This window comes from Eptatretus burgeri, chromosome 15 (genome assembly GCF_056783735.1).
Source record: "Eptatretus burgeri isolate ZD-2024b chromosome 15, Ebu_testis_v1, whole genome shotgun sequence".
Taxonomy (NCBI): Eukaryota; Metazoa; Chordata; class Myxini; order Myxiniformes; family Myxinidae; genus Eptatretus; species Eptatretus burgeri.
Window position 1 is genome coordinate 59400664 of NC_140975.1, and position 20703 is coordinate 59421366.

The 20703-nt window shown below is 46.8% G+C and overlaps 1 protein-coding gene across 6 annotated transcripts in view; it reads right to left on the reverse strand.

The window, feature by feature from the left end:
• LOC147012284 (protein unc-13 homolog D-like) overlaps positions 1 to 20703 on the reverse strand; it is an 86069-nt gene that overhangs the window by 61290 nt on the left and 4076 nt on the right. For 4 of the 6 annotated variants that reach the window (XM_085856197.1, XM_085856193.1, XM_085856196.1 and 1 more), the window contains 6 exons: positions 18753 to 18812; positions 15733 to 15799; positions 15477 to 15624; positions 15217 to 15261; positions 11574 to 11642; positions 200 to 293 (listed from right to left, as the gene is read on the reverse strand). In XM_085856197.1, coding sequence (XP_085712323.1) covers positions 200 to 293; positions 11574 to 11642; positions 15217 to 15261; positions 15477 to 15624; positions 15733 to 15799; positions 18753 to 18812 — 483 coding nt within the window. The remainder of the gene's footprint in view (positions 1 to 199; positions 294 to 11573; positions 11643 to 15216; positions 15262 to 15476; positions 15625 to 15732; positions 15800 to 18752; positions 18813 to 20703) is intronic. The other 2 variants (XM_085856195.1, XM_085856194.1) reach the window with 2 other exon arrangements.

Below are 20703 nucleotides of genomic sequence, written 5' to 3' on the forward strand. Positions count from 1 at the left end.
CTGCAAGAATCCACTTCTCCTTAAACGGATGGATAAAGAAAGAAAGAAATAAAGAAGATACAAGAATTAGAATGAATAAAAAGAAATGTGAAAAGTAGAAAGAAATGTCAAAGGAACAAGGAAAAAAAAAATAAAATACAACAAGGTATCTTGATTACAGGAGCTGTTGAACACTGATTTACCTTGCGACGTTTCTCACCTTCAACCAGACTATTACACGTCCCAGAAAATCATCCTGCTTCGTGGCTTTAATTGCAGAAGATTTCTGTTGAATCTTGAATCTCTTATAAAAGCTGCAGCAAAGAACAAAGGCGTACTCTCAGGGTCACATTTTGATTGTCCTTTTACACTACAATTACCACAATTGAACTTGGATGTTGTTATGGCCACATAAGACAGGTAGCTGCATGCACAGGACCATGACAATGAACAGTGCCAAGCCATCTTTTCACTTTTAATTAACAAGTACATCCACTCCATTCGGGAGCATGGAAGGAAGGGTCATGTTATTATCCTCTTTGGGGTATATATATATATATATATATATATATATATATATATATATAGATATATATATATATATATATATATATATATATATATATATATATATATATATATATATATATATATATATATATATATATATATATATATATATATATATATATTGTTGTGGTTACCAAATTCGCAAACCACCATTCAGGTCCCTTAGGTGAGGTATCTCGGTAAAGTGCATGTGTAGTTAGGCCCAAACCCGTTGTCTAGTGGGAATACATGTCATTTATACGTGCTGCGACTCTTCAGGATAGCCGTTTTTCTTTTACTATCTTTATTTTGGACCAACCGCCATGATCACAACCACAACATCAACCACCGACCACAACCACCGCTTCACCACAACCGCCACGACCTTCACGCACACCTCACAACCGTAGCATCGCCACCGTTCTTGCCCCGCTGTGGGTACCGGTGTTGGACTCATGCAGAACGCGCGTCGAACAGCGTGTACAAAATCACGGATTTTGTGCTTCAAAAACGGATCAAAAACGACACACGCCCACTTTTTGCCGTCCAATCGGTGAGCGAGGGGCGATTTGGCCCCGCCTCCAGAACGATCGATATATGCAAATTTGTGGATCAAAAACCCTTCACGCCCACTTTTTCTCGGGCCAATGGGGAGCGAGGTGAAAGGTCAAAGGGAGGGGGTCAAAGGCGAAGTTACGGGGGGATAAAAGGACGGTGTTCGTCAGTCAGAGGAGAGTCGCAAACGAGAACGAGAACGAGAACGAGAAGGAGAAGGAGAAGGAGAAGGAGAAGGAGAAGGAGAAGGAGAAGGAGAAGGAGAAGGAGAAGGAGAAGGAGAAGGAGAAGGAGAAGGAGTCGGAACGGAGGGGACGAGTGTGGAAGACTGGAGCCCGAAGCCTGCAGTGGCTGGAGAAGCTGAAGAGAGTCGGACGAGGGGGTGCTCGCGTCGGTGCCAGGAGCTGCACGCCCGAGGGAGGCCGGCAGCGCGACCTGGCCGAGGTGGAGACGCACACCAGGGATAATAAAGATCCTCTATACCCCGAGCATCAGTGTTTTCACTTTTATGTTTGCTTTTTGTGTAAATGGAATTGTGTTTTCTTTTTTTTGTGTGCATTTGGTGGAATTGTATTTGTGTGCTTCCCGTGTGCCGCGAATAAATGTGCTTTATTGTTGAACTGTTTCCCGCTTCGCTTCGTCTTTTCCCCCATTGAACCCCCATCTTGCTTCACGTAAAGGGTTGGTAGTGGGCTGAATACGCCCGATAATTAATCGAACCGTCGAGGTCGACGATAACACCGCTCGGTTATTCTGATAGTACGGAACGGGTCGCTTAAGTGGCCCGTGTCCGAAGTCGGCCTGCGGCGAGGTGCGATCGCCCGGTCTACCCTCCGCGTGGGTACTTAGGTAGGTCGAATTCGGCGAGCAACCCTATCCCACGCGGGGGCTGATTGGCTCGATCGCGGTGAGACCGAAAGGTCCACCCGTGACTGGTTCCCGGCGTTAGTCCGAGAGGGTCACGACTGGATTGTCCGTCCGGTGGGCGACGTGCCGCGATTCGAGTTACGTGGCCGTCAGCACGCCGGCGGGCGCGAAAACTGCAACACTGGTGTCAGGTCGTGCGATACAAATTCATCGCCCTCCTCGCGGCACTGGTATCGGAGAACAGGAAAACGGGCTCTCCTGTCTCCGGCTAAATTTACGGGAATCGGTCCAGGGGTGAGAGAAGCGACCCCCGATTCCCTCCAAATTACGAGCGAGCAAATTAACCCTTCACGAGAAGCAAGATGGCGTCTCAAGGCGAGCGGGAGCCGGGGGTATTAGAAATGTATATGTGTAATAATGTAGAGTCCATGGTCCAGGATGGAATCCCCGAGTAGGAAATGTTGATTGTGCAGGAACACGGACTCGCCCAACTGAACCCAGGGCCCGAGGTGGGTGCGGCAGCGGCCGCGGTGAATGACACCTCCCCCCCCCCCTCTCCACCAAACCCCTTCCCCAACCCTTGCCCAAACGGCTCAGCTGAGTGCATCCAACATGGCCCAGCTATGCGCCATGCTGGCGGCAATGAACGAAAAGATGAATGCGAAAATGATCGAAAAAATGGATGCAAACACAAATGAAATGAAAAACGAAATGAAAGACATGAACAAGCAAATGAATGAAGTGAAAACGACGATGGATGCGAATACACAACAAATAAACGAAAAGATGGATACAAAAATGAACGGAATGGAAACAAACATGAAGGAGGAAATGAAAAAGCTGCGGGGTGAGACGCAGAACATGGGCCGAAGCCTGCAGGCGGGCATGAAGGCCGTGACCGGGGAGATAAAAATGGCGACTCCACGTGTGGGAGCAAACGAGCTGGGTGGGGGTGCAACGGCTGACAGGCCCGCGGTGGAGGCGGGTGAAAAAATAATTCGTGGAACGTGTTGGGCGAGGGTCGTGACGATGACCGAAAGGGAAAAATTAAATGGGGAGACCAAAACGTGTGAGACGAGACACGAGGTGACGACAACGGAAATAATAGTTGAGACAAGAGAGGTAAAGGGTGAAGAGTTGGCAGAGACACGGGAGATGGGAACGATAGAGGGAAGACTACACGAGGAAGACGGGGTAAGTGACGCACACACACACACACAGAGGTAGTGGAGGATAATGGGGGTGAGCTGGCGGAGCGTGCAGGGACCCGGTGCGAGCACCTGGATGGCCTCCTCCAGGAACGAGGGGAGGGAGTATGCCCCCTTGAGGTGAGTCACGACCAGGTGAGTTCGGTCGTGCTTTGAGAGGAGGAGTGCTGTGGACGGGTGCACGGAGAGCTTGGGGGGTATAGAGGCCCCGGAGACCCTTGTGGGGACACGAATCCCCAGTGTGGTTGTCCCTGTGTGTGTGGTGCAAGGTGTGAGTGCGTCCCCGTGTGTGGAAGCGACCCCGTGTGTGAGTGGTGTGGTGGCGATGGTGCCGGAGTGCGTGCTTCCCAGCACGCCGTGTGTGGATGAGGCACCGCGGGTTAGTGCCCCCGCGTGTGTGGATGAGGCACCGTGTGTGAGTGTCGCCATGTGTGTGAATGAGGCACCGCGGTTGAGTGCCCCCGCGTGTGTGGATGAGGCACGGAGTGCGAGTGAGGCACCGCGGGTGAGTGCCCCCGCACGCGTGAGTGAACGGCCGTGTGCAAGGTCGCTGTGTGCAAGGGAGACCGTGTGTGTGAGAGAGCGGTATGAGAGGGAGATGTCGGTTGGCATGCGGGAGCACGCAGCCGCGTCTCCCGGTGTGAGTTTAATGGTGTGGACTGTGTGCGTCGTAACACGCAGGTATGCGTGGGTGGAATGGAGACGGAGACGGAGACATGGGAGAAACGAAAGCCGAGTAGCGGCTGTGGTTGTTTCGAGGACCGTGCCGGGTTCACCCAGCAGTGAGCACGCGGTCCGTGCTGTGCAACGCACGAGACCACCACGTGCTCGCTTGCGAGAGTGAAGTCCCGGTCCGGAAACGCACGCGGTGGATTTGCCGATCCCGCGGACGGACAAAGTTTAGGCAGGTAAATGGATTTGGACCGGACGGGTTCTCCACGCGATCGTGTGTTAGCTCCAACGGGCAAAGCACATGTGTTCGCGTGGGGAACCCCTCGAGACGTGGGGCTTGTGTTTTTTTCTGCGCACGGTGACGTCATGGCTGCACGTGGGGTTGGAATCCGGCAGGAGGGGTATCTCTGCCGGATGGCACCGTCCAAGGAGGGACGAGGAACACCTGCAGCTGCATGACGTCACGGGCAGGTGCAAAGTGCGCGAGCTCTGAGTTGCCGCGCAGGTGCTGCGCATGGAAAAAAAAAAAGGCAAGCCTCACTTTCGGGTGTACAGGATTCCTGGGCAAGGGGTGAAAGACCCCCTTACCTGGGCACAGGATGGAAACTAGTTAGGGGGAAGGGTTAGCTTCGTTAGACCGACTTCATGGGGCAGGGGTAAGTCCTCATGGAGTCCGTGGAATGGATAAGGTAGAGGGATTTAGTGAGCTTTAGGTGGGGAAATAAAATGATTTATTTGGAGACATGGACAGACTTATGAATGTGTAGAGTTGACGTAGTTTAGCTACGTAGGTTAAAAGGAACGTGCTTTAGTGTAAGGGACGACGTGGGAGCACGAGTTAGTTAGGGGATGTAGTTAGAAGGATGGCAGAGTTCAGCGGTGAGTGTGTTGAAGAGTTGTTGGTGGGTTGTGAGGTGAGTACGTGTACATGGTGAGTGAGTGAGGCCAGCGGGTCTGTGTGAGTGGAGGCAGAATGGGGAATGCATGGTGCGATGAGTGATTGGGGGAGGAGTGACTCCCGCCAAGGGACCCCAGGGTCAGTGTAGATTGAGTCAGTTGGGTTAGTCAAATTGAAAAATGGAGGTCGTTGTTGTTGGTGGGAAAGTAGGCTCGAGACCCATTTGGAGGTGCAGGAGCCCTGTTGACGGGCTTGGGAGGCGTGGCTGCGAAAGGTGAGTATCGCTGAGTGGGTACCGGGCACCAGGCTAGTCGGCCGCGGTAGGCCAAGGGCCCATGGGGGGCCGGGATAGAGTAGTGGGCACGGGTGCGCCTGCTTGGTGCGGGGGCCCGGGCGCCATTAGCCGCGTGGGCAGTGTTGTGGGCACGGGTGACCCTCGGAAAGGGGCCCGGGAGGCCGGCCTGCCACGTGTGCGTTTCAGGGGAGGTGCCATGGGGGCACTCCCCAGTGTTAGGGAGCTGGTAGGCTCGGAGGCAGTGTAGTGCCCGGGGGTGCCATAGCGGGAGATTCGGCAGAGGGTCGTGCCTGCCAAAGGGAGCCACGTGTCCCAGCCAGGAGACCGTGTGAGGCACGGAGAGAGAGAAAATTGGGGCGAGGCCCGAAATTGTAAGGACACCAACACAGGCGACGGGAATCTGGGTTGTTAGAACCAATAGTTTAGCGAGGCGCTTGTTGAAAGCCCCGGGGTAGTTTAACAGTTAAATGGTTAGGGTAGATTAGGAGATGTTCCCCTCCGCACCATCCATCCCCTCGCTCTCGTTGTGGGCCGCTGGACCCACTTTGGGTTAGATCGCTGAACTCTGGGGAGGCCATTCTGAGGCTTCGTTGGGCCTCGACACAGGACGTTAGCTCTCCTTATTCCCCTCCGGGAAGGGAAACGTAGGGGTTGGGAGTAGGCTAGGTGACAGAATAGGTTAGCCGAACAAGGACGATAAAGGGGGTTAGGGGACGATTTATAGTGGGGGAGTAAAAATAAAAACAACAAAAAAAATAAGTGGGGGCTAAATTGGTTTTTCACAAATTAAGGGAGTGGGTATGTACAGTGACAGGCAAAGGCAATAGGTTGGGAGGGAGACAGGTAGGTAGGTCCGAGCCCGCCTTCCGAGTGGCCAGCACCACCGCACTCCCTCCACCAACCTCCACTGAACGGCAAAGGCTGGCCAACTTCATCGGCTGGCCGTGTTTTGCTGCAAGGCAGAGGCCGGCTAACTTCATCGGCAGCTGTTGTGCTGCAAGGCCTGTACCGGCCAGTTCATCTGCTGGCTGTTTTCTTCAAGGCCTGTGCCGGCCAATTCATCTGCGGGCTGTGTTTGCCTGCAGCGGCCTTCTTCTGCGGGCTGTGTTTGCCTGCTTGCCTTTGCCATGCCATGCCCACTGCCCACGTTCACCAGCCCCCGTTCAATTTTTGCTTTGCCCCCCCTGTTCATTTCCATGTGCGCCAGGATCAAGGCAACAGTTTGCAAGCTGCGAGAACTGCCCTGTTGGCAGCTACAACACGGGCCTGCAGTGGCAGCCCGTGCACCGTGTTTTGCGTCCATCCATTTGTCCATCCATTCGTTGTGCTCATTGCGTGTGCCACTTGAGCTGGCACGGAGACTGCGTTTGTGCAGCCCATGCACCGTTGTGGTTCACTGCGTTCAGTTCAAAAGGGAAGGCCTTGGACTGCGTGTGAGCAGCCAGCCACGTTCCCTGTCACCTGCATTGTTTTGAGCCAGAGACTGCATGTGGGCAGCCTGGCTCCCTGCTAACTGCTTTCTTTTGCAGAGTTCAATGATCCTGGGCCATGGTTTAGTGTAAGATTTGTAAGTTAAGGTAAGATGTACTGTACATATGAGTGCGCCCCCGGCATGTTTGTCTTAGCGCCGGCAATTTTATTTAAGTCGTCCGTGTGAGTGAGTTTGTTTAGATAGTTACGCAGCCCTCAGGTTATTTATTTTGGGGACACGAATACCATGAATGTCGCACTCAGGGATCCGTAGGTAAAGTGTACTAGGGGAAAACTACACATGATGGCACACGAAAATTTGACGACTCGGGACGAGTCTGTAAAAAGGGAAGGGGTAGTGTTGTGGTTACCAAATTCGCAAACCACCATTCAGGTCCCTTAGGTGAGGTATCTCGGTAAGTGCATGTGTAGTTAGGCCCAAACCCGTTGTCTAGTGGGAATACATGTCATTTATACGTGCTGCGACTCTTCAGGATAGCCGTTTTTTTTTTACTATCTTTATTTTGGACCAACCGCCATGATCACAACCACAACATCAACCACCGACCACAACCACCGCTTCACCACAACCGCCACGACCTTCACGCACACCTCACAACCGTAGCATCGCCACCGTTCTTGCCCCGCTGTGGGTACCGGTGTTGGACTCATGCAGAACGCGCGTCGAACAGCGTGTACAAAATCACGGATTTTGTGCTTCAAAACGACACACGCCCACTTTTTGCCGTCCAATCGGTGAGCGAGGGGCGATTTGGCCCCGCCTCCAGAACGATCGATATATGCAAATTTGTGGATCAAAAGCCTTCACGCCCACTTTTCTCGGGCCAATGGGGAGCGAGGTGAAAGGTCAAAGGGAGGGGTCAAAGGCGAAGTTACGGGGGGATAAAAGGACGGTGTTCGTCAGGCAGAACGAGAAGGAGAGTCGCAAACGAGAACGAGAAGGAGTCGAGAACGAGAAGGGGTCGGAACGGAGGGGACGAGTGTGGAAGACTGGAGCCCGAAGCCTGCAGTGGCTGGAGAAGCTGAAAGAGAGTCGGACGAGGGGGTGCTCGCGTCGGTGCCAGGAGCTGCACGCCCGAGGGAGGCCGGCAGCGCGACCTGGCCGAGGTGGAGACGCACACCAGGGATAATAAAGATCCTCTATGCCGAGCATCAGCAACCCCCTCCTGTTTCCCCCGCGCTGAGATAGTGCGACCAAGGGGCCTGCACCCACCCCTGCCTGACACTGTCCGCGAGGCCCGCGGAGAGAAGCGCCATCGCCGCTCCGCGTCTCATCACCAGACGGGTAGGCCCGACCCGGTCTCGGCCTCAGGCCCGCCTCATTCTTGAGGTATTTCTTTTCCTTGGTTTTGGGTATGTGTTGTCGGCGCCGTCTGTGAAGTAGAATTGTATAAGTGTTGCCGTGTGCTCGGTAGTCGGTATTAGCTCTGCACTGTGTTTTCACTTTTATGTTTGCTTTTTGTGTAAATGGAATTGTGTTTTCTTTTTTTGTGTGCATTTGGTGGAATTGTATTTGTGTGCTTCCCGTGTGCCACGAATAAATGTGCTTTATTGTTGAACTGTTTCCCGCTTCGCTTCGTCTTTTCCCCCATTGAACCCCCATCTTGCTTCACGTAAAGGGTTGGTAGTGGGCTGAATACGCCCGATAATTAATCGAACCGTCGAGGTCGGCACACCGCTCGGTTATTCTGATAGTACGGACGGGCCGCTTAAGTGGCCCGTGTCCGAAGTCGACCTGCGGCGAGGTGCGATCGTCCGGTCTACCCTCCGCGTGGGTACTTAGGTAGGTCGAATTCGGCGAGCAACCCTATCCCACGCGGGGGCTGATTGGCTCGATCGCGGTGAGACCCGAAAGGTCCACCCGTGACTGGTTCCGGCGGCGTTAGTCCGAGAGGGTCACGACTGGATTGTCCGTCCGGTGGGCGCGTGCCGCGGTCGAGTTACGTGGCCGTCAGCACGCCAGCGGGCGCGAAAACTGCAACAATATATATATATATATATATATATATATATATATATATATATATATATATATATATATATATATATATATATATATATATATATATATATATATATATATATATATATATATATATATATATATATATATATATATATATATATATATATATATATATATATATATATATATATACATATTACAGTAGATCTAGGCTCGGGCCCGTTCGTCTGTGGGGGACGTGATAAGCGTAGAATGCCTCAACTCTGTTAGGTTTCTTCCCTTTCAATTTAGTGTTAAACAGCAGTCGCGACTGTATAATAAAAGGTAACTAGAAAACAGCTAAAAAAAAAATTAAAAATTTTGGACGATTTTAGACGAACTTGACCTTTTGACCTCAAAAGCAACAGGCTTCATCTTACTTCAAGTCACCGTCTGTCCGTCTGTCTGTTCCCAGGTACCGCAAAAATGGCTGAACCGATCACAACCATTTTTTGGGTGTGTAATCCTGGGACCCCTTCGAGTAAAATAGGCATTAATAAAATAACACGACCCCCTTGAGGGCTCCCGTAGGGAGCGGGTGCTTCGAGTTGATCCAGTATGCAAACCCTGCTCAAATTTCAAGGCAATCAGATGGAAATTGACGATTTTATGCAACCTTGACCTTTGACCTTTTGATCTAAAACACACAAACCAACAATCGGCTTCTAGGTTTTGATTGGTGAACCATTTCAGTGACTCAATATGCAAATTCTTAAAATTTCAGGTCATTGGATGAAAATTGACGATTCAATGTGACGCTGACCTTTGACTTTTTGACCAATTTATTAATTTGTCTTCTCCATGTTCTCATTAAAAAAAAAGGTTATGGCCCGGACAGACAAATGGTAAAAACAGACGTACAGATGGACAGACATAAAGAACAGACAGACAAACACACAGAAGTGATTGCAAAACTCCGTCTCCCACTGCGCGCGGGGATGGAGTCATCATACTTGTTTGTAATTTATAATATATTTCTTCTGGAAGAGGTGCCCCACAAAATGTCATGATAAGCTACACTGCATTTGTCCAATGAGGAAACACCCCTTGGGGGAGAGGGGGATATTATTAGTATTAATATTGTGTTGTAATAACTAATAACATCAACAGTATGCTTTACCAATTTTGTTGCTATTACCCTCGCTGAAGGAGAGGGTATTGCATTTGGGTCCATTTGTTAATTGCCAGAATCCTTTGGATTTTGGCAATTATGTTGGTCGGTTGTGTGTGTGTGATTCTGTGTGTCTGTCTGTCTGTCTCTGTTTGTGTGTTTGTTTACCCTGTAGTAGCCACACCGTTTCAGCGATCATGACCAAACTCGGTACAGACGTCGGCCATGGTCAAACTTAGACACTTGTCGTTTTTGATGAATCTCGGTCAAAGGTCAAGGTCAAGGTCACCATAAAACCGAAATTCTTATTTTCACAATAACGTCCGCTAAAATGGTCGTATCGACTTCAAACCAAATCCAAAATGTGCATCTTCCGATTCTGCATCCAACCATATGTCTGATCGGGGGTGTCACACCAACACCCTTCTTAGCGGTCGGGGGTCGAATGTCACGAGCGTCGGGTCAAAACTTTCAAATTGCGATAAAAACGCCATTTCAAGTCCGATTGACTTCCAAGTTATGATCATGACCAAACTAAGTGCTATAACTCATTAAACAGAAGCACTATCGACTTATAAGAACCAAATTTATTTCCAGGTTTTTGTTTTTTTTCAGAGATCATGGAGATATGACAAAGTTATTCAGGAAATTCCTTGCTCAATGAGCAATTTCATTTGTTTTTCTGTTTGTCTGTGTGTCTGTTTGTCAGCACAGAACTTTCATGTTTTTCTCTGCAACCGCTTGTCAGATTGAGACAAAGTTTTCACCATTGGTGTGACGACTCATTTATAATGTTTTAATGATAATTATGATATCATAGGTCATGTGGTGTGGCAGCCATATTGGAAAAACGGAAAAACTTTAGACCTATGTATCTCTGAAACCGTAAGGAAAAAATTGAAACTTGGCACATAGTAAGTACTCCTTTTGGGGAATGAGTTTGATTTTGTTTATGATGTCATAGGTGCCCTCGTTATGACGTCATAATTGCATGTGTAGCATGCCCACATCTGATCAGTTTGAAATTTTTTGAGGTTCATCTGGGGATAAAATGGTCCACAGAAAAAAAAAATCATGACGTCATCGGTCACGTGATTCGGCAGCCAAAGTGTTAAAAAAAAAAAGCTTCAAAAATCTTCTTCTCTGAAGTGGCTGAACAAATCGAGGTGAAATTTTACACGTATGATCGCCTGTCTATGAGGAACAAAAGGTTCACACATATGATATCATAGGTCACATGGTAAGCAGCCATATTGGATTTACCCGACAACGTATAAAAATACACCACTCAAAAGAAGTCCTGGCGAGGGTCTGCAATCTCTGATTGCTTTTTTTCTTGTTACTTTTGTTATTAGAAGCAGCATTGGAAGAATGCCATGATAAGCTATTTGTACATGGACATACTATACACCTCAGTATGGATTTTTCACCAGGCAGAAAACCCCCTTGGGGAGGGGGCAAATGAAGTCATTACAACTTCCATGGTGTGATCCCTTAGTCCTCCTGTGAAGTTTGGTTGAGATTGGATAATTAACGACCGAATGTATCACGGCCAAAAAAACAGACAGACATCAAATTGCGTATTTCAGTGTGATGAATGGAAGATAAATGCTTAGCTTCAGAATTAGAGGTTTTTTTAATATCAATTATGTTTCTTAGTGATGATGGTGTTAAATTTAAAATACCTTTCCATGATTGATGTTGATGAAAACATTTTTTAAACCCACATGACCAATGCACAAAATTCTCTTTTGGGTGGTGGATTGAGCTGATCACCAATAAATATTTTATCCTCGTTATTGTCCACAGGTGGTTGTTTATGTAATCATCCCACATTGCTCACCACCCATGCAAAATATTTGTGACCATGTATTAACAAACAAGGTAAATGACTTGTCTGGCCCTCTTAGGAATCAAATGTCGATTTAAAATGAGAAACCTGCCTTCGTGCTGACTGCATTGACCTGACTCTGGACAGCTGCCGCAGCGTAACGGACTCTGAACAGCGGTTCCTGGAGCACAAGAGTCAGATATTCCTCGTCTTAGGGCACTTAAAATCAGGAAATTCAGAAAGATGGACTTTCATCACTTAAGAAACAAATATATTCACATTCAATGCTGTGGGCCAATCTGTAGTAGACTGTCATCAAGAGTTGTGCCTGTAAAACGTCAACTTTAATATCAGAATTTGATTCCAGGTGCGCATTAGGTCATCCGAACGTGCGATGGGGTAGGAATTGGCAACATATTAAAACAGAATACTCAGCAAATCGATAGAAGATGGAAGACCGTTTCACAGATGCGAGGAAACTGGATTTGGGTAAGCAAACATTAGTGTTGTACGATGACCATGCTTACTGAAGAGGGGCTAGAGTGAGATGGAGTGAGATGGATGACTGAAAGAGCTGATGATGCAAGACCAGAATAGAGTCAAAGAAGAAAACGAAACAACAGGCCAGAAAACTGCTGCTGAAAAGAAAGGAGAATACTCCGATTGAATTGTTGGCCATACTTTTCAAAACTGTTGTCCTGTTTTTCCAAGATGAAAGAGAAAAAAAATTTTTTAATCATCTTTTAACCTACTAGTTGACTCGACTTGGTGGTGGTTCGAGTGTCCGCTCCGGGTCTCGGAGGTCGGCGGTTTAAACCCCACACCAACGACTTTAAAAATGGTATGTGCTGCTTCCTTCCTTGATGCCCAGTATTTAAAAGGTTAAGAGCTCGGACAATCCCCATAGGTTGGCATCCATTTGGAGGAGGTAATTCCTCTAGAAAATGCCGTGCTGAGTGCGGTGAGAAAAGCAGCGTCGTCATGATGTCACTGGTACCCAGAGTGCCCCAGGAAGTGACGGTACTTCCCCCAAGCTCAGTGGGTCATGTGTTTGTCTCGTATAACAGTCTTGTGTTGTGTGTCATGTATTCGCCTGTATATCCGTGTTTGTGAGGTGTGGGTGTGGCAGTTCCACTACAACCCTTTGATCATTTTTTTTTTTTTGTCTTTTAAACTTTCATTTCTGACAATAACAGGTAAATATTTACCTTTATTTGTTTGAATTTATGTTTATTCATAATGTGTAGACAAATGCCACAATTGGTGCAAACCAAATAAATGTTCATTAAGGGGAGAACAATATAGACTGCCAAAGGATTTCCCCAATTCCAACATGTCAGTAGCGAGATGGGTTGTGCCTGAATAATACTAATACCATTCCTTTTGTGCCATGAAGGCACATAGGGCTGCCGAGGCAGTTTCACTGACGAGTACAGTCGTGGACAGGTCACCACTCACACAGGTTACCCCAAATGGTTATTACCCCAGTACACTGGTACTCATTTCACCAACCTCAGAAGGATGACAGGCTGAGTCAACCCCACCTGGTGTTAATTCAACGGTTGACAGGGGCTCAAACACAGGACCCGAAGGTCCCAAGCCAACCTTAACCACTAAGCCAACACCAGCCTTGCTTTGCCTGTACTATGAATAAATTACAACAGTCAGATGCTTAATTTGGGGCCAAACTGAAACATCATGAAATCGCTCAAATTTATACTAATCCATCAATCCATTCTGACCGTACTCTGTGCAGAGCGTTGGTGCTGCCGAAGCAGTCTCCTTAGCGATTGGGCACAATCCTGGATGTGTCGCCACTCCGACACAGGATACCAGCAAGCTGGCACTCATTTTGCCGACCTCGCAAGGATGACAGGCAGAGTCAACCCCACCTGGTATTAATTCAACAGCCGAGTGGGACTTGAACTCAGGATCCGAGAATCCTAAGACCACAACCCCAACCATGAAGCCAACACCAGGCATGTAAAGATATACTCTATAGTCATTTAACGGCCACAGTGTTCTTAGTGCTGCACCATCCTGCATCCCACCCCCTGTCCCACTCCCATAGAATACACTGAGAAAATTGTAAATAAGCTTGAAGTAAAAAGTTTCATGAGTTCTTGTCTGAGAACTTCCTCTGAGCAAGAACTTTTCTCATTCGAACATTTTTATCAAAATAATCACAACAAAGATTCTGTTTACTCGGCTTGAAATCATGTGTGTGCGTATGTGTGTGTGTGTGTTTGAGAGAGAGAGAGAGAGAGAGAGAGAGAGAGAGAGAGAGAGAGGTGAGGAGGTGAGGGGGGTGAGGATGTGAAGGGGGGTGAGGATGTGAGGGGGGGAGAGAGAGAGAGAGAGAGAGAGAGAATGTCAACTTCATCAGCTATAAACAATGTAAACAAAAAAACACAAAATGTTCTTTTTATCATTTTAAAAGTGTGAAAGTCTGTGCTTTGATATTCTCGCTACTTGACGATTCTTCGCTCAAGCAAAACTTTAACAGCACTTACTTAAAAAAAAATTAGTTGGAATGAATATGTTTTTTAAGTTGGCTTCATGAAATAAATTAAGTTGGAACTTGTGTTGTGTTGTGTGTCGGATTGAATATGGATTTTTTAATGTGTGCAGTCCTGAACACAGTTTGAGTAACCGCGTGGAAAAGATCAACACAGAAGGATGACACAGAAAGGTGGGAAGTAAACACATAGGCAATGGAGAGAGGGAAAAGGTTAGACAAAGGACATAGAGACAAAAAAAATAAATGAACAGATAGACAGACATTTCATTGAATATGGATTTTTATTTATTTATATGCAACCTGTGGCTGCTGAGCTGTACCATTTTCTGGAGTTGCAGCTCTGCCACTGACGAACTACCAATAAGCTAATACTCATTTTGCTAACCTCAGAAGGATAACAGGCTAATTCAACCCACCTGGTGTTAATTCAACGGGAAACAAAGGCTTTAACTCAAGACTGCAAGATCTTAAGCCAGACACTTTAGCCATTAAACCAACACCAGGTTTAGTGATAAGGTATGTTTGGACAGGACAATGTCTCCTTGTACTGTTTCCTTCTTTATTGACTTTTATTGGAGTATTGGGATAGCCAGCTTAAGGGAAATGATGCTCTTGCAAATGACCATGGAAAATACTGACAAAATGTAAAGTGAGTGCACATACCTATATGCCTCGAATCTAACATCTAACCAATCGCCTCTGAGCTCTCTAGCCTGGGTTCAAAATCTCGACCGAGCTTAAACTGCATCCTGGTGTTTTGCAGGTAGTGCGATGCATCAATATGAGAGCTGTCCATCGGATGGACCCAAGATGGGAAGACCCATCTTGCAGCACCGGAGGTCTCGGTGGACGTTAAAGACCGCTCAGTATCTATCGCGAAGAGTTGGGAAGTTATCGCTGGCACCCCAAACAAATGATAAATTCCTGCCCAGATGTACCAGGGCTTTATTAAGCGGAGAACAATATCAGCGGAACTCAATAAATGATGCAACTGGCAGGCCAAACTCAGAAATGACTCCCAGTCCGATATCGCAAACAACAACAACAACAACAACAACAATCCCAAAGTAACTACAAGTCAGGGACCTTTCGAGGTGGTCCTGTGTCATCCGAATTTGAATGGCGAGGAAATGAAAAAAATCATGTCATGATATTTAAGAAAATCAGAGAATCAGTCCTTTTTCACCAAAAAAAAAATCCCCACGAGAAGCACCCTCGGTTAAAAAGCACTCACCAAACGTATACATAGAGTACGTCACATTCCACCTCGTTAATCTCCCTGAAAAAGAGACAAAGATAACTCCGGACAAGCGTACTATCATCAAAGAAACGTTTTCCTTTTTGATACAGAGTCCATAAAAAAAAAAAAACATGCACCTTACAGTATGACTGCTTTCTCATCCCAAGTGACAGGAGTATTAGAGGAGGTGAAGAGCCATTCAATTGGCACAGCTCATTAAAAAGCGCCAAGGGCAAGAAATATCCACCTCTCACATTTCAAACGTCTCGTTCCACACTGGATTTACTGTTGCATCCATCACGGTCGTGACATTCAGAAGGTCTTCAGATTGGAGATCCTCATCACATTGGAGTCCCAGCTTCTGATGCACGACCCCCAGTGAGCAGTACACATTGCTCTTATCTGCAGTGGAGACAATCATTGCTTGCAGACAAGTAAAACAGAAACAAACAATGACATACAAATCTGTATGTCAGGGATAACTACTGGTTGAGAGGTCCGTCACCTCACCATCGAGGTTCTTCCCGATCAGCCGTCTCGCTTCTTGCACGGTCACCTTCAAGAGCAGAATTGGAGGCTGCGGAAGGAGAGGGAGCCTCACAATAATTCAGAACAAGTAATGGGAGACACCATGACAAAGAGGCGTAGAAGTGGATCCAGATATCAAGAAAAGCCCAAAAATAATTAATTAAATGCTTTTAAAATGTAAGTGAAGCCTGAACCAATGTCTACCCTTGCCAAAGGAGAAGGTATTGCATTTGGGTCCGTTTGTTTGTCTGTTTGATTGTTACTTGCAAAATCGAAGATTTTTCAAGCATATTGGTCAGTCGATTTTGTTATTGTGTCTGTCTGTCTACCTGTCTGTCTGTCTCTTTGTCTCTTTGTCGCCGACAGTAACAATTTAAAACCGATCTTCATGAAACTTCACCACACGGTAGAGTTTGTCATAAGGAAGAAACTTATGGTTTTGGAGGACAAAGGGTCAAAAGGTCAACATAGGCCCATGGTCAACAACGAAGGTGGTATTTCTAAAATCCTCAATTTTCATCCGATTGACTTGAAATTTGAAGAGGAGTTGCATATTTAGTCATTTAATTCAACTACAAATAATTATTTTGAGGTCATATTTGTTCATGGATTTTGCAGGTATCGTGCTCTGCACGACATCTTCTTGTTACTTACGAAATCAAAAGATTTCGTAAGTATATTGATGACTTCCGTCATCTGTTTGTGTGTTTGTTTGTTTGTGTGTTTGTTTGTTTGTTTGTTTGTTTGTTTGTAGGCACGATAACTCGAGAACGGAAGAAGCTACCAATGTCAAATTACACCACGTGATTCAGGAGGGCGATGGCTAGTGCTGATTAGATTTTGGTCAAAATCGGTCAAAAGTCAAGGTCACAGTGAGATCAAAAATTCGATTGTTAATGGTTTGGTACAGAATCATCATATAAACTTCTGGTTTGCGTCGCTACCTTCTCTGGAGACAGCTTTTATTGGACAAGGTCAGAGGTCAAGTTGACGATTTCGTAAGTACCAGTCTATGACTGCGTAAAGATTTCGTAAGTATATTGATGACTTCCGTCCTCTGTTTGTGCGTTTGTTTATGTGTGTGTTTGTTTGTTTGTTTGTAGGCACGATAACTCGAGAACGGAAGAAGCTACCAATGTCAAATTACACCACGTGATTCAGGAGGGTGATGGCTAGTGCTGATTAGATTTTGGACAAAATCGGTCAAAGGTCAAGGTCACAGTGAGGTCAAACATAATTCCGTAAATTCATGTGGAGAAATGGAGTATTTTTGCTTCGGTCGACGTTATGAGTTCGTTTTAACTTCGATTTTAATTTTGTCTTCGGTTTTTGTGATCGCTTAGGGCGCTTAAAACTCGGTTGTCGAAATTCTGGTAAAAATCGGATGTTTTGGAGACGTTTTAAGATTGTATAAAAAATATTTCACTCGCCGCGGCACGGCTCGTCACGTGGTGCAGCGCGCTCGAGCAGACGCGTCATTGAGTCACGTAAAGGTTTTGCGTGTGCGCGCTGACGGTGTTTTCAATAAAGATGGTGTTTAAAAGTCATTTTTTTATCCCAATAAAGGTTATCGTCGCATGCCTGACTCGCTGAGCCGTCAGATTATGTAAAGATTGTTGGTGGATAGCCAAATATTACGGTTTTGTGACTTTGATAATATAATATTAAATAATTGCGTCGAGAAATGGAGATTATTGCTTCAGTCGATGTTATGATTTTTGATGGTTTGGTACAGAATCATCGTAGAAACTTCTGGTTTGTGTCGCTAACTTCTCTAGAGACAGCTTTTATTAGACAAGGTCAGAGGTCAAGTTGACGATTTCATAAGTTCCAGTCTATGACTGCTTGTTTGCTTGTTTGTCTGTCAAGAAGTTTTGTGTTTTTCTCCGCAACTGCTTGTCGGATTGAGACGAAATTTTCAACATTGGTGTGATTACTCATGTAGAATGTTTTAATGATAATTATGACGTCATGGGTCACGTGGTGTGGCAGCCATATTGCAAAAACTTTGGACCTCCATCTTTAAAACCGCACCAAGGAAAAAAAGTGAAACTTGCCACATAGCAAATAGTCCATTCCATCCATCCAATGGGACCATACTCTGTGCAGAGCGTTGGTGCTGCTTAAGCAGTTTCCTTGGCTATTGGACACAATCCTGGATGGGTCACCACTCCGACACAGTACACCAGAAAGCTGGCACTCATTTTGCCGACCTCGGAAGGATGACAGGCTGAGTCAACCCCACCTGGTATTAATTCAACAGCTGAATGCGATTTGAACTCAGGATCTATCTAGGATCCTAAGCCCACCACACGAACCATTAAGTCAATGCCAGGCATTCTCTGTTTCACTCCCACTCTGTCACTTTAGTACCGCTGTCTGTCGCAGCTCAGACAGTGCAGCTGCCTCATGCAACCAAACTCCCCAACTTCCGAGGACAAGGCTTCTTCCCACCCCGTGAGGGTAATGCACTTGACCCCGCAGCGACGAAGTCACACACGTTTATTTGCCAATTTTTTTTCTAACTTTCCTTACGTGTGCATGAGTCACGCATGTGCATTTGGCATGTTCCTGCGCAATGTGCAGGGAAGGAGAGAAAGGACAATGGGGAACAATTGAGTGTTAATTACGGTGGGAAAAGAGGGAAAAGAGACAGATACGAGGGACAGACATCTGATCCTGGTCATTGCTAATTGGGTTTACAAACACTTATCCTAACATTCACGATGAGATAACTAGTTAATAATTTACCCCTCATTAACCCCCAAGTCATTTTTGTAAAAACACACACACACACACACACATTCACATACCTCCCCCCATGAAAAGCCACTGGAATAACAGAAGTTATAAAATAGACCAAAAGTATAATTAATAATTAGTAATTGAGATAGGTCTCCATAAAGCATTTCTTTAAAGTTCATTGGTTAATTTTCAATGTTTGAGCACAAAAGGCAGTGATGTGTTCGAGCAGCTCGAAGTACAAGAGTGGGCAAGCTCACCTTGTTCTGTTTAACCTTCTTTTGTACCTCGTCAAGGACAGCATTGTTGAGACAAAATAGCTGTAAGAGTAGAGTTACATTTTTCAAATCAAATTATGTGTATTTGAAAGCAGGTACACTCCACACAAGTCTTTATAAAGCAACATCTCTGCTGAATGAGAGGGTCGAGGTAATGATAATTAAAATAAAATAAAATAATAAAATAATTCATTACTTATTCATGTCAAAATCCATCAACCGATGGAAGTCAGGAGTTTCTAACAGCAAACTAATAGGATTTTAATGGGATTTGCCACCTAATTAGTCTCACCCTGGAAGGGATGCGAGACTATTGCAATGCCCGTGTGTGTGTGTGTGTGTGTGTGTGTGTGTGTGTGTGTGTGTGTGTGTGTGTGTGTGTGTGTGTGTGTGTGTGTGTGTGTGTGTGTGTGTGTGTGTGTGTGTGTGTGTGAGAGAGTGTGTGTGTGTGTCCATATATTGTTGCGAATCTGGAAGCCATGAGCACTCACCATTCAGGTCCCCATAGCTCAGTTATTTCGATAAGTAAATGTGGATAGATAGCTCCCTTTCCCCTTTGTCTAATGGGAATGAAGTGTGCATGCGCTGCGAAGTTATTTTATAGATAGGATTTTTACACTTATAATAACAACAACAACAACATGCCTTCACCTCGCTTCCTCAACCCGACGTCATAGCGCATGCAGTGGGCGGAGTTCAAGGAGGGACCTTGCGGCAGCTCTCGACGAATCAGGGGGATGCGAGCGAGGTTGCTGTCAGTCGGCCAATGAGCGCCACAACGCAAGACAATGCTACTCTCCCTGTTTGAAGGGCGGTCTGCCATGACGGCCGCCATGCCCCCCCCCCCGGTCCAATCAGCGGACTTAGCGCCCCTTTCGGCCAATCACGGGGGCGACGAGCGCAATTGCACGCCAAAACCGTCCAGTGAGCGAGAGCGGGTCGGAGGAGGCGGCTCCTCCCCTCTGTTGAAGGGGTGAATAAGTGTTCGGGGCGTTCTGTCTGGCAGAGAAGGTCGCGTCACCTGGTCGCCTTGTCAGCCTCATCGCCTGGTCATCTCGTCTGGCCTGCCGGCGTTCTGTCTGATCCACCTTCGCGCCGGCTGGCGTCCATCATTGCATTGTGTTGCGGGTTCGAGTCCCGCTGAACCGGATCATCGAAAACCGCACGAGGCGGGGAGGTGCGAGACAGGTCTCCCCTTCGGCTCACCTTCCCTTCCGAGCTGGAGGGCCAAATAAAGGCCGTGGCCATCATTTCTTTTAGGTGTGCGCATGTGTGTCTGTGGGCCCAGTCTATAGGTAGCAATTGTTTAAGTGACTTGTACATTATTTGCATTTCATTTCTTATAGTCAGATAACTCTGCTCTTTGTGTGTTCCCTTCCCCCCCTCCCCCCCCCATTATAAATAAATCCCATGTTAAATGTTTCAGCTCGTTTCTGTGTTTTCTTCATTGGGTTAGCATGGTGCATGTTGGGAAATTTGGAAGCGGCAAATTGTGCATTTGGACCGACGGACCTCGGTAACCATCCGCTCGGGTTACGCATGGTTCGAGCACGCTAACGGCTCATTCCGCTCGAGCTCCACCGAGGGTGAATTTCCCCTGTAGTTTGGACGACGTGGGTATTTGGGTAAATTGAAATTGGCAATCGACCTTATCCCACGCGGTCGACCTATTGGCGATCTTCGGTCCGATAAGGGACCCGTCGGCTCCGGAGTTATCCGGGGTGACGACCTATAAATTCCGTGTGTTCGGTGGAGCCGACTCTACTGCTCCACCTAGCGGTCGTGCTCGAAACCTGCCATGTGTCATCAACTGCCCATGGGGTACATAGGGTGATGACGATGACGTCATCGGTGAAGTGGTGTTCCAGCCATAATTGGTTGAATTGAAATCCTTATCCAAAAATCTGAAACTTAACATATCTGATCTATGACC